The sequence below is a fragment of the Coffea eugenioides genome, chromosome 11, assembly GCF_003713205.1.
Source record: "Coffea eugenioides isolate CCC68of chromosome 11, Ceug_1.0, whole genome shotgun sequence".
Lineage (NCBI taxonomy): Eukaryota > Viridiplantae > Streptophyta > Magnoliopsida > Gentianales > Rubiaceae > Coffea > Coffea eugenioides.
In genome coordinates, this window is record NC_040045.1 from 45,050,924 (window position 1) to 45,063,981 (window position 13,058).

A 13,058-nucleotide genomic window follows, 5' to 3' on the forward strand; every position below is an offset into this window, starting at 1 on the left:
CTTATACCTTTTTAACTAATATTATTGTTGTTGAAACAGATTAGAAAGTAAGAGGTTGGATGATTATTAGCTTAAAGCTAAAAAGTCAGAATTTGCAAACGATATTGGTGACAAACTGAATGCAGCTTATACTTCGTGTTCCTTCTGAAACCAATACGAACTGGTCTAGTTAATGAATTTCTAAGCAAAACAAAGGGATGCAGGGAAAGTATTAGGAGTGAAGAAGTGCCTCAAAGCAGAGAAAATTATGTCATTAGCATTTACATTCTCTTGTATCAAGAAAAATCCCCTAGCGGGATTAGAAAACCAAACCACTGCCTACACTACTAACACAAGCAACACACACTGGCCACGCAGAGAATTCTCGAGGAGATATAGGAGCATACATCTCCTGTTACTTTTTCTGTTCAGACTTAAGTTTGGCAGCATTGGCCTCAGCAGTAGCTTTCACAAGAGTAGAAGGTTTTATTACACTCTTGGGGTTGAGAGCCTTCCTAATCTTGAACACAGCCCAGGCAGTCCCAATAGCATGCCCTGCGGCACCTAGTCCTTCATGTGTCACCTCCGCTGCTTGTTCCCCATATTTCTGAGAAACAAGGTTAGTTGTTACAACTGCGCTGGTTGACATCACATTTTTCCCAGCAACCTCAACAGCATCACACAACTTGTTAAATCCGTCCAAGGATGCCAGCACAATCTCTCCAGGAAGAAGGCTGAAAAACTTTTTGCCTGCCTTTGAATTTGCTATTGAACTCGTGAAGAATCCAGACACCTTCACAACCCCCGAAAGTATTCCCGTAGCCAATTTCTCGGACATTTTTGTCATCTTCTTGACCCTTTTCATCCTCCTAAGAGCTTCAGAACTGACCTTAGACTCTGTTCCCGCGCCCATCCTCCTCTTAACGAACTCATTTCCCCACTTCAACCTATCCACTGTAACATCTCCACACCACAATATCCCCTTCACCAGGTGCCCTGATCCTGCCGCTATCATCCTCGCAACACTTCCACTGTAATCCTCCACGTTAGGAGCCAGCGTAGTCCAATACGCAGCAGAGCTCTTCTCCACCAACTCACCCTTCTTCTTATCTCTCTCCATCTCCTCCGGCGAGACATCCTTCGCCACCGCCCACCAGCCTTCAGCCGCCCCTTTCTCCGCCACCTTCTCCACTCTAAATGCACTGTACTTCTCCAATACCCCATCCAACTCCCTCAACAATCCTTCCTGCCCTTTTGCAGCGATTGTCAGCCCATAATTCAAAACATTCTCTTCACTCCACACACCGTCAGTACTTTCGGGTGGGACTCGTAAAGTGAAAAAATAATGGGATTCGTCAAGCTTGACTGCAGCTTCATCTTTAGCCAAGGGCCACTGAATTTCGTCGATCCTAGCGAGCACCGCCACAACGATCCTAGCGAGTCCATTGCCAGCTCAACGCTCTGCTCTTTATCAATCAAATGCAGTATAGCACCTGGGATTTTGATAATTACTTCCTCGGATGACTCAAAAGCTACTCCTCTGACTGTCGGAGCCTGCTGAATCTCAACTTGAACGTCGTGGTTTCGTCGTCGTCCGGAAAAGATTTTGGGCTAGATCTTTCAAATCAATAGAAGGGTAGATAGATGATGAGGAGGAAGACGAAGTGGGTCTTCTTTGATCTGCGTTCGATAAGAGTTGTGAAGTAGATTCTGGGTTTGATTCGATCACTTCTGGGTAGAGAGACTTGCTTGATTTAGACATGGTTGATTTCTTGAATTTCCTGAGGAATATTTTGCTCCGAATTCAATTTTGGGTATGTATGAGCTAGATGGAATATTATTGCTTGAGATTTTGCCAAAGGGATAATTTTAGCTGGGGCTGTTACTGTATTTAAATGAGGAATTAACGAGCACAATAAGAAATGAAAAGGAGAGGAAAGGGCGAGGCGCGGGGAGTCCGTGTCGGCCTATTCTCTCTTCAGGGTGAAGTCTTGCGAGAATATGAGTTGACATGGCAGCTCCAACTCCCCCCACATGACATGACAGGGGACTGCGTGTTAAAAGAAAACACCTGTTCCCCTGCCTATGTTGTCGCTGATTACGACTTAAGAAGAAAAAAAAAAAAAATTTCTGGTAATCCGAAACATGCCCAGATCAAATCGGAGGGAAGCCAACAGCTCCATACAACTTTTCTGGGCGAGTCAGGATGTGCAATACAACGGGCACGAGTCGAACCTGGTCAGTGGAGAAACCAGCAACACAAGGCGGATCTCTCAACCGCTGCGTCATATGCCCTGGGCAGAAGAAATATTTTAAGCATCTGTTCTCCTGCGTTGCAGATTACTAGCACTGCGTTGATATTTTGGCTCGCAAAATGACAGCGAAGAAAATTACATTAACGTATATGTTCTCGTGAATTGCAAAATTGCCTTAAAAGTGAGTGAGTGGTAGACCCATGACCGGATGTAAACACACTACTAGTACTGCATTAATAATCTAATAAGGCGTTTATCAAGATTACCATAACAATAATGGTTTTTCTTTTCCTCACTAGTTGGCAAAAAATTACCCTCACGATGATGAATTTATTATATGATCATGCAATTGAAGTTTTTGATGTACTTAACTAGCATTAAGGTTATGTTTGAATAGGGGAGGAAGGTTGGATTGAGTCGTAATGAGAGATGGGATCGTAGGTTTGAGATTGTAAATTCAAAATCTTTCCTTTTTTTTTTTAATCGAAAAAAGGTTATACTTGAATAGTTGGAAAGTTGTGTGGAAAAGTAAACTACAAGAAAATGAAATAAAAGGAAAATGAAAAGTTCCTATTTCTGTTTGGTTACTTAGAAAAAATTTGAGAAAAAACAATAAGTTAATGATGATCAATGACAGTTATTCAAATTCTTCTACCTAGCTAACCATTTTTACTTTAACGTGCTGCAAATGTTGTTGGTCACTTACCGTAGAAAAATGCAAGAAAAATTTTCAATTCTCTTGCCGTCTAAACATATACTACAAAGGAGAATATAACTCACTTTCTTCAGTTTCTCACATCTTTTCATGCAACAAAAAACTACTTAACACTTGTCCAGTACTCAAAAGTCATGACACGAGAAATGCTTGATCTTATGATGTTGACATCATTGAGAACTAGAGAAAAATGGATGGTAAATTTCCTGCAAATTAGACAGGAGGTAGGAAAGACATAAATTGACGGATCCACAATTGAGCAAGTAGCATGATTTTCTTTCAAAAGGGCCACAACCGCTGAACAAAAGAAGAAAGACTATAGTACAACTAGTTATGCCTTTGGATCGGAGGGTCACCGCTGGATATTTATAACTCGTTCGCATAATGATGGGTCATCATTAGTTAACTCAAGTTCCGCAGACGCTGTTTACGGCGCTGCAATGTGGGCTGGACTTCCAACTCAGGTGCTGAGTTTTGGGCCTTGAGAGATGCCTTCTCCTCCCTCGGGATAACCCACTCAGCAATTGAAGTTGACGAGCAAATACTTGTTGCTGTCTCCAACCCCGCCTAGTTGTCTCTTCTTCTTCTTCTTCTTCATTTTTTTTTTGTTGGTGCTAGTTGTTTCATGTTTGGTGTTGATTGTCTCTGCATTTTTGTCTGTTTGCAGGATTTTGATGGATAAATTTCAGTCCGCCGCTATTGATATAAGCGTTAATTACATTTCAATCATGTTTATCCGTCCAAACTCATCATAATCCAATTATGTTGATACGTACAAACTCATATACTAATAAATGGATTTGAATATGCAATGAATTTCGAATGGGTGTAAATAAATACCCGATTAAACCTATGTAATTAGTGGATAGTGGTTGATATGGCTCATCCATTTATATCCATTTTAAAATAATTATACATTTAAATTTAAATTTTAGTAGATGTTAAGCAGATAAATTTGAATTTTCTACCAAACTAATATCAATAAAATATCGTTATCCTTTGTCAAACAACATGCAAAAAAAAAAGAAAGAATAAGTACAATTTCAAATGAGTAGTAAATGGGTGATTAAATATATTATATGTGTATAAATAGATTGACCCATTTATTAAATCATTATAAATGAGTTAACCCAATTACATCTATTACTCGATTATAATTCATTCGAATCACACATTTTCACACCTATATCTATCAAGCACATCTATATATATATTTTTACGGAAACGTTAGAAATATTATTGATATAAAAAACAACCTATAGAACTTGAGCAAATGCCCATATTGAGCATTACAAGAATGTTTTTAGACATTGAGAATTTAGATATTCCTCATCTTGCACTAACTTAGTAGCATAAACACTAATCCTTCTACTTATCATATTACATTCGTGATCTATCCAGCTAAATGAATGAGCATTCCATAAACAAATAGATTTTAGCATTTGGATGTCTTCCAGTTGAGCAAAATGTCTTATGTCTTGTTCAAGCACGTCTATAAGCAATCCAACTATTATGTTGTGCCCATCTACTCACAAAAAACGGGGGGTGAAGCAAAGTGATTCTTTGGTTTTGATCAATTGTATACCTCATCTCAATTAATAGTCTTTTTCCTTAAATACATCCATTCTTGATCTTATTCCATGGCATTAATAGTCTTGATCTTAAATACATCCATTCATTATAAAATGTCTTAACCGAAGACCAAGAGAAATAAGAGAAGCTTCCATGTTCAATTATGGCCCATGTTCTTTCGACCAAGTAAAATACTAAGGTCCAAAATTCAAATCCTGCTCCCACGTGCACAATAATGGTACAACATGATTGAATGATCGACCATTAAAAAATGAAAACTCGGAAATGCTATAAATAGAAAACTGAGTAGTGTTAATAATACTCTACTACTAGCAGTGTCAAATTTTGAATAATTCCATTGGATAGGGAACGTCAACAACTCAGGTGCATCGCCCCACACCCGGCCGTGTCCACTCTTTCAGTTTCAAGTTTCTCAACTTCAGAAGTTTCATAAACATATTTAGATGGGTCAAAGTCAATCTTTGTAACTGCCTGCTGGAGCCGAGGTTTTGACCGGCGAAGACGAAAACTCAAAGGCGCTGGAAGCCTAATTTCTTTTTCTTTTTCTTTTTTTTTTTGTGTGAGAAAAATATGAAACTCTTTCGTCCCCTTTTTATATTCTCAACCACCTTTTTATCTCACATACATCACATCACAAAAAGTGCTACAATGCTCTATCCACACAAAGATTGCATTTTTCTGAATTTTTTGTAGAAAAAATACTGTAACGATTTGATGTATACGAGGTAAAAAGACAATAGAGAAATATGTTCACGAGAAAAGTAACAATTTTTCCACGGAAAATGGCTGTCCAAACACAGCTCATCCCTTTATGATTAATTGTCCCTCGTTTGTTTTGCTTAAAATTTCAGTGTGTCAGCACTGGTGGATTGTCTCGGTGGTGCCACCTGACCACCACCGAGTCAATCACCCTTTTCTTCTCTTATCTTAAATTCTCTATTAGAGCTGGCAATTTGTCCCAAGTCCCAATGGGCTACCCATGCCCAAAGGAACTTTGGGCGGGATGGGCGGGATTATTATAATTTGGTATTGGGTTTAAGTTGGGACACATCCCAACTATACCCATTAATGAATGGGAAAGGATGGGAAATACTTGGGTACCCATTGGGCTCAAATGGCAAGGGCTCCGTTTGGATTAACTGTTTTTGGTAGGTGTTTTTGAAATATTTTATTGTAGCAGTGTATATAAAAAATTTTTACTATAAATTTTTTTTGAAATATTTGATATATTAATATGGATGGGATGTTTCTTGAGTTATTGTATATTGCTGTAACATTGTATTTGAAAAACTTATTTTTTGAAAAAAAAGTCAATCCAAACGGAATCTTAGATTCAAAAATTATCTTTAACAATTTTTATAGTCATACTAGCGAATATAATCTAGTAGTCTTCCTAGTCATTATCCACAAGAATTTCCAACATTTCAGTTAGTTTAGACCTGTCATCCTTGGACAATGATAAGGATAAATATTCAACATCCTAAGGACCTTGGCCATCTTGATATATGTTGGAATATGGCTGTATATCTATCTTTTCCTTTATTTGTTAATCCAATTTTTGGTGGGAATCTTGAGTATAAAGCACTTGCATGTTTATTTAATAAAACTAAAAGAAATTTAATAAATCAAAAATATTAAAATTATATAAAATAAAAAATGAATTAAAGGAAAAAAAATATGTAGAAAATGGATTTGGGTATTGGGCGGGATCAATCTAAACCCATCCCAAAATGATCCCGCCCAAGTTAGTCCCAAAACACATATGGGTAAGGTTGGGCCCAAACCCATATGACTCGGTTCCATCTCAAACCCAAGCAAATCCCGCCCATCCCGCCCATTTTGCCACCTCTATTCTCTATATACAAGAATAGTAGTAGCTATTTGGTGGATTTGATGCTCCCTCACGTGTCCTGCCAATTATCTTCTCAGAATCTCGGTGCTCTATTTGACTAATTCAATTGATTAGGCCAACTCAGGACAAGGGGCACAAACGGTTGCAGGTGCAATCGTTTGTGCGGGTTGTATTCATTTTTCACGGCGCATAACTTCCATTGTACACGATGTAATTTTACAACACTTTTTTGTGGGTCCCACACATGGCGTGAAAATCGAGTTACATGGTGTAATCTGAGCCGCACAAATTTTTGAGGCCACATCGTGGCCGTAAACCTTCAGGAACGGTTGTCAGTTGTCACTGACAACCGTTCCTGCCCCATTTCAGCCACAACTCATGATCCTGTTGGGAAAATTGTGACTTGAACTCGCAGAGAGGAAATTTTTGACCTGAACTTGCAGTTTTTTATAACCAAGCACTGTATGCAATTTGAGCCTTGATTCTCTTTTTTTTGTTTTGTTTTTGTTTTTGAGGGAAGTCTTGATTCTCTTGGACATGTATGTAATTAATAACCAAGCAATCTCTATGTCTATGTAATTAATAACTGGAGTCTCGAAGAATCAAACGTGACTTTTGATTTTCATTTTCGTATATGGGAGCATGATTTAACCAATTAGAGTATCATTTGGTGTGTCCGGTACAATTGGCTAATTCCTTAGAATATTTGTATTTAAAAAAAATAACCGTCAAATACACCTCTAAAATGAGGTGTTTCTCATTCTATAGCGGCCGTGCTGAGTCAGCATGGCCGCATAATTAAATATTTCACCGAAATCTTGTCTGCAAAAAATTCAGTGGTGCAGACTGCAGAGGGTGTCAGCGCGGACGTGCTGACTGGGCACGTCCGCAGCTGAAAAAGCTGCTTCTGGTCTAAGCATGTGTCAAACGCGGACGTGCACAGTCAGCACGTCCGCGGCTGACCAAACTGACTCCAAGTCTGCGCATGTGTCAGACGGGGACGTGCTGACTGGGCACGTCACGGGAGATACAAAATGAAATCAGTGAGTAAGGCTCAAATAATATAGAAAAAATAAATAAATTAGGAAAAGGAGGAAGGAGACAGCCATGGCTGCAAAGCCCAGTTGCATGTGACGAGGAGGAAAAGAACCCATTTTGAAATAATGCCATCTGGGTTTTGCCCAGCCAACATACGGGTCCGGTTGCCTCCATTCACAGATTCCAACACAACAAAATTTTCTAGTACCATCACAGCCTTATGAGTAGTGACCACTGCTGATGCTGATGACGGCCGATGAGGATGAGCAGGATAACCATAACGAGGACGATGACTAGGTGTATAAACCGCGCAATAGCTTTTCTATTTTTATTGCCTTTTCTTTTCAGTCAAGGGCTGTTGATTTTTTTTTTTTTGGCGAAAAATTGCTGAGAATCATCGGCATTGTAGAAAGAGGGGTAACCACCCTTAGAAACTCCGCAACCTCATTCTTTCTGTCTAATATCCCTTCTTCTTCTTCAGGGCTCGCAGTTCAGAACATAGTCAATAAAAAATCGACCCGGTGGAACCTCGAACCGGGTAATGAAGAAATCATAAGCTTAGCAAAGAGAAGGAGCAAAAACCTATCTCTCGGCTGCTTCGTTTTCTCAAGCTAAAACTAGACGAGCAAAACCAGACAAAAAGAAAGGCTCAGATCTGTCAAAAGGTCAGGCAAAGAGGGAGGAGCACCGCCATGGCTACAAACCCAGGTGCATTTTAGCATGGAGAACCCATCTCAAATAATGCCATCAGGAGTTTGCCCAGCCAAGTTACGGGACCCGTAAACTCCATGCCCGATTTATAACTCAGAAAGAAAGAGAAATATCATCACAGCCTTATATCGAACAAGAAGAAGATGATGATGATGACGAAGATGACGGTGATGATCTTGATGCAGAGAAAGAGTGAAATGATGATAATAATAATAATAATAATAATAACAATGCATTCTTTCGTCTTCTCTCCGAAATCCTGTCTGCAGAAAATTTTGTAGTGCTGGTCTGTTGTGTCAGACGCGAACGTACCTAGTCCAAAAAATATTATATGGCCATGCTGACTCAGCACGACCCGTATAGTTTGAGAAACACCCTGTCAGAGGTTCATTTGGTGGATTGTTTTTTTTGTCCGTATAATCTAAGAAATTAGCCGGTACAATTACACTAGTTATCTATCTATTGATGTTCTGAACAAAACAATCATGTCACATGTGTTTGTACAGAGTGTATTTTTTGAAATAATTACTGTAACATTTTTTAAATATAATATATATAAAATAAAAAATAATTAAAAATACAAAAAAAATATATTAAAAAAATATACTTATGATACAAGTAAAAAATTATTTAAAATAATTCACATATTTAAACGCTCACACAGCAGCACAAGTTACTAGTACATGACTCGTCGCTCAAAAGTCAGACTTTGACCTCAATGTACACTGCTCCGTCCGTCATCATTAATGAGCTCATCTCTAGAAGATTTACACTGCTGTTTCTTTAATTCTTCCCCCCTCCCCACCTGCCCCCCTCTTTTACATTTATTAACTGGTTTCTGAAAATCTATTCACAGTCCTGTGAAATAATAATGTGGAAACAACTTGAATACTAAAACGAAATTTCAGAAGAATTCTCAATTACATATACATTAGTCAAGAAATGTGAAAGGAATTCAAAAAAAAAGAAAAGAAAAAGAAAAGCACGCAGCAGATAGCTGGTGGAGATTGGAATATGCTTCAGCTTCACACGTGGGCAGCTGAGGGGATGAAGCAAAAAAAGTTGAAATAGGAGAACCGCGTTACTTTTAAGCATCATCAATCGAAATTGAAAACGAAAGCCAAAGAATTTTCTCTCTCTTTAACAATGCGCTGAACTCCCACTACAATTCGAGACAAATTGCAAGACGGCAACATTACCGCACGTGTTGTTGTATGTTAAATTAACGAGTAATTTCGCAATTTACAACGTGAACGCGGAAACCTTTTTGCCCCACCCCTCCCTCCGGTCATTTCCTCTCACTTTCTTCTTCTTCTTCTTCCCGTTTTATTATTATTATTATTATTATATTTTGCTTGCCATCCAAGCTCCCCACGTCCTCATCACACAATCTAAACAGGCAAAACACACACCACCAAAATTGACGGACCGTCATTAATTTGATCTTTTCTACTTTGATAAGTCTATGGCCAGAGAAAAAGGAAAATGACTTGCCCGCGTTATACATAACACCTCAGTGGCCGTTGGCCTGTTTATACGTTGCTGTCAGGTATAATACTAGATTCGGTCCAGGTTAAAACTGATCCGGTCAAGTCTCCTCAAGCAGCGCGGACTATTGTGGACGACATTCTATTATGTTTATATAATATATAGGCCCTTTTATGTAATTCGATTAGTAGAATTGTTGTAGCCAAAGCCCATGGCTCAAATTCATATGGATAGCAATTTTTCGAGACGCATTGCACGTGAGATCAAAAAAAAAGTCAAGCACTAAGTTAAGAAAATAGTTTCAAAAAATCTAAAAAATAGAAAATTCCAAGAAGGTACAAACCAAACAATGCCTCAACTTGCACTTACTATTAGATATGATAATGTCTTCACCTAACACATTTTTTTTTTTATCATACACAGACAGATAAATAAATAAAATAACTGAACTAGAGGATGACTCTATAAGAGGTTTTTGACAAGAATGGATAACGGTAAAAAGATAAGTCGAAACTTAACACTAGAAAATGGTACCGAAATGCCCTATGACTAGGCGTTTTTCATTTGTTTGAATCATGGGAGAAGCCGTAGCAATTTTTTAAAAGTCTAAAAGATGGACGAGACGACATTGAGCAAATGAAGAAATGAGGATGTTACAACGCATTTCCATATGAAAAACTTGCATATAGTTGACATTTAGCTCAAATCACATTAGAGAAGTATATGTTTTTACATTTTGTCATGGATGATGTATGTGAGAAAATCAAAACCCCTACATTTTCTATTTTCTTTATTTTTTTTGTTGAAAAGTCTAAGCCCTTTAATTTTCAAATGCGAAATCATGGTCCTATCCTTTTTTTTTCCCTTTTTTTGAAAAGAAATTATGGTCCAATCTAACAAGAAATTTCCTCAAGTGCATCATCTTTAATGCCGAAGCTTAAAAAATTTAAGCTTCCAGAATGGTTGTAACTGTCAATGACGTGCCAAATTAATCTCATCCTAATTAAAAAAAAAACACATTAATCATCTCACTCAATTTAATTTATTTTTAGCACACAAAAATATATACATATATATTAAACAATATTTAATGTCAATTCAAAGTTTCAAACTTTGCAAGTAACAGACCAAACCAAACTTCGTACCTTCCTACCTAAATCTCTTTACTTACGTGTGTAAGCACAACTACCAACCTCCACCTCCCCATTTATACCACCCTTACTGACCAGCCCATCCCTCCCCTCATTATTCTCATCCCTCTATCCTCTTCTCTATCTACTACTGCTATATAACAACAGAATTCTCCTCCAAAACTTCTCCATAATTCCAGCAAGAATCGCTCTTACAGAATCTTAGGAAGCTACAGAAAGAAACCAAAGATGCAGAGAATCACTCAAGAGTTCGAAAAGCACCTGAAGCTCGACGAAGAAGATGGTAAAGAAAACGAACAAGAAATAGAATCCCACGGTGAAGATTACGAAGATTATGATGATGATGAAGACGAAGATGATTTTTCTTTTGCATTTGATGGCGTAAATTTCTCAACTATTTCAGCTGAGGACGCGTTTGATAACGGTCAGATCAGGCCGGTCTACCCCTTGTTCAACCGGGATATTCTGTTGGGTGGTGGTGTTGGTGACGGGCAGGATTTGGAGACTTTAAGGTTGAAAGATCGTTTGCCCAACGTTAAAAACGTGTTTGTAGAAGCTGAGGATGATGGTTTTCAAAGCAACGACATCGTCCTCGACGGCCGATGAGGAAGCAGTGGGACCCTATTGTGAGTGGTCGAAGAAGGTGGTGGAGGCGCTGACGCCGAAGGGTTGTAAGAAGAGTAGCTCAACGGGGTTTTCGAAGATTTGGAGGTTTAAGGATTTTGTGCATAGGAGTAACAGTAATGGGAGAGATGCGTTTGTTTTCTTGAACCACCCGACGCCGTCAGCGGCGGCTCCTTCTGCTGCGGCGGTGAGCGCGAGGAAGGAAGAGAAGGCGGCCGAGGGTGTACCGTTAAAGAAAGTCAACGGGAACAATGGGGCCGTTGGAGTGGAAGCAAAAAAGGTGAAGAAAGTGAAGAAGAGTAAAACGGCGGCGTTATCACCTCATGAGGTGTATATGAGGAGTAAAGCCAAAGAAGGCGACCGCCGGCGTTCGTATCTCCCTTACCGGCCGGAGCTTGTTGGTTTATTCACTAATGTCCATGGTGGTGGTCTGACAAGGAACGTGCATCCCTTCTAATCGCAAGACTTATATATATATATATAGGATTTTTTTTTCCTATGTTTTTTGTTTAATCTGCTGAGTGTAAGTTAAACACTCCCCCCATTCATTGATTTTCTTGTATCTACCTAAAATATGTATAACCACTGCCTAACTTTAGTAATAGGCCTAAATCTGAAAAACTCATCACTGATTGAGTTTATGTAAATCTCCGATTGTATTAGTTGTGTCCTCTGGCATTTTGGCTTTATGCTGTTTGCTGCCATCAGTTGAAGCACGGAAATAAGATTTTTCATTCACAATTCACATTTTCATTACTGTTACATTTTAGGTATATGTTGAATTTGTCATCGAGATTTTTTTTATTTGGTTTTTTTTTGGAGGGGGGGGGGGGGGGGCGCGGGGGGAATTTGGGTTGTGTCCTGGAAAGAGGTGGGGAGGTTGCGGGAGACAAAAATGAGTTGGTGGAACACAATTTTGGCATGGATTCCTTGTGAATTTCGTAGCAGTTTAACGTTGTAAGCTTGTGAGGCCAATGGCAACAAGTATTGCCAAATTGTCGATTGGAGATGCAATTATACGGAGTTCTTATAGAAAAATATATTGTAGTGATTTAATACGTGTGAGATAAAAAGATGGTTGAAAAAAATATTTTGATGTATATGAAATAAAAAAATGATTAAAAATGTGTTTATGAAAAAAATTTTCTATTAGAAAATCAAAATTCAAACGAGGAACATTTCTGCGGGGCATCTAGTTTAGGGGACCTTACCAATTTGTTGGAGTATTTGCTTATGTTGAACTTTAATCTGAAACAAACAACTGTTTTGTGGAAAAAGGCTAGGTGAGTGGAGATGAGATAACCTCCAAAGTTGGGAAATTGCTCTTTTGATGCATATATATACTTCTAAATTTGTAACATACACAGGTAGATTGGTTCAAGGGTTGTTACTTGTTGAGCACCTACACAACTTGGAAATGGACCAAAAAAGTTACTAGAGAAATGAAACTTTGGATTGTACTGTTTGAGAGTTTTTAAGCAAAAATAACATTGTAGTATTTTTAAAAATGTGATGTAAGTAGAAAATGTGTTAACCATAGATGCCCAAAAATTTCAAAGAAACATTCTTATGGATTATGGTCGTTGGCCTATTTGGCTTTAGGATTTGTTCCAAGTTCACGATGATTGATTCATACCGGAACCTTTGGTACA

General features: G+C 38.4%; 1 protein-coding gene and 1 pseudogene across 1 annotated transcript; one reads left to right on the top strand and one right to left on the bottom strand.

Moving 5' to 3' along the window:
* Nucleotides 1–148: 148 nt before the first annotated feature.
* LOC113753358 lies at nt 149–2,012 on the bottom strand (annotated as a pseudogene).
* Nucleotides 2,013–10,876: 8,864 nt separating this feature from the next.
* Nucleotides 10,877–12,114, top strand: LOC113753741. Its single transcript, XM_027297978.1, has 2 exons — nt 10,877–11,294; nt 11,344–12,114. The coding sequence occupies exons 1-2, from the start codon at nt 11,011–11,013 to the stop codon at nt 11,861–11,863; spliced, it is 804 nt and encodes a 267-aa protein (XP_027153779.1). The 5' UTR covers nt 10,877–11,010; the 3' UTR covers nt 11,864–12,114.
* Nucleotides 12,115–13,058: the final 944 nt, after the last annotated feature.

Excerpts from the sequence above, each read along its gene's own strand:
- LOC113753741 (XM_027297978.1), top strand. The coding sequence starts at position 11,011 with ATGCAGAGAATCACTCAAGAGTTCGAAAAGCACCTGAAGCTCGACGAA. Across the intron at positions 11,295-11,343 it reads CAGGATTTGGAGACTTTAAG|GATGATGGTTTTCAAAGCAA; the intron begins GTTGAAAGATCG and ends GTAGAAGCTGAG.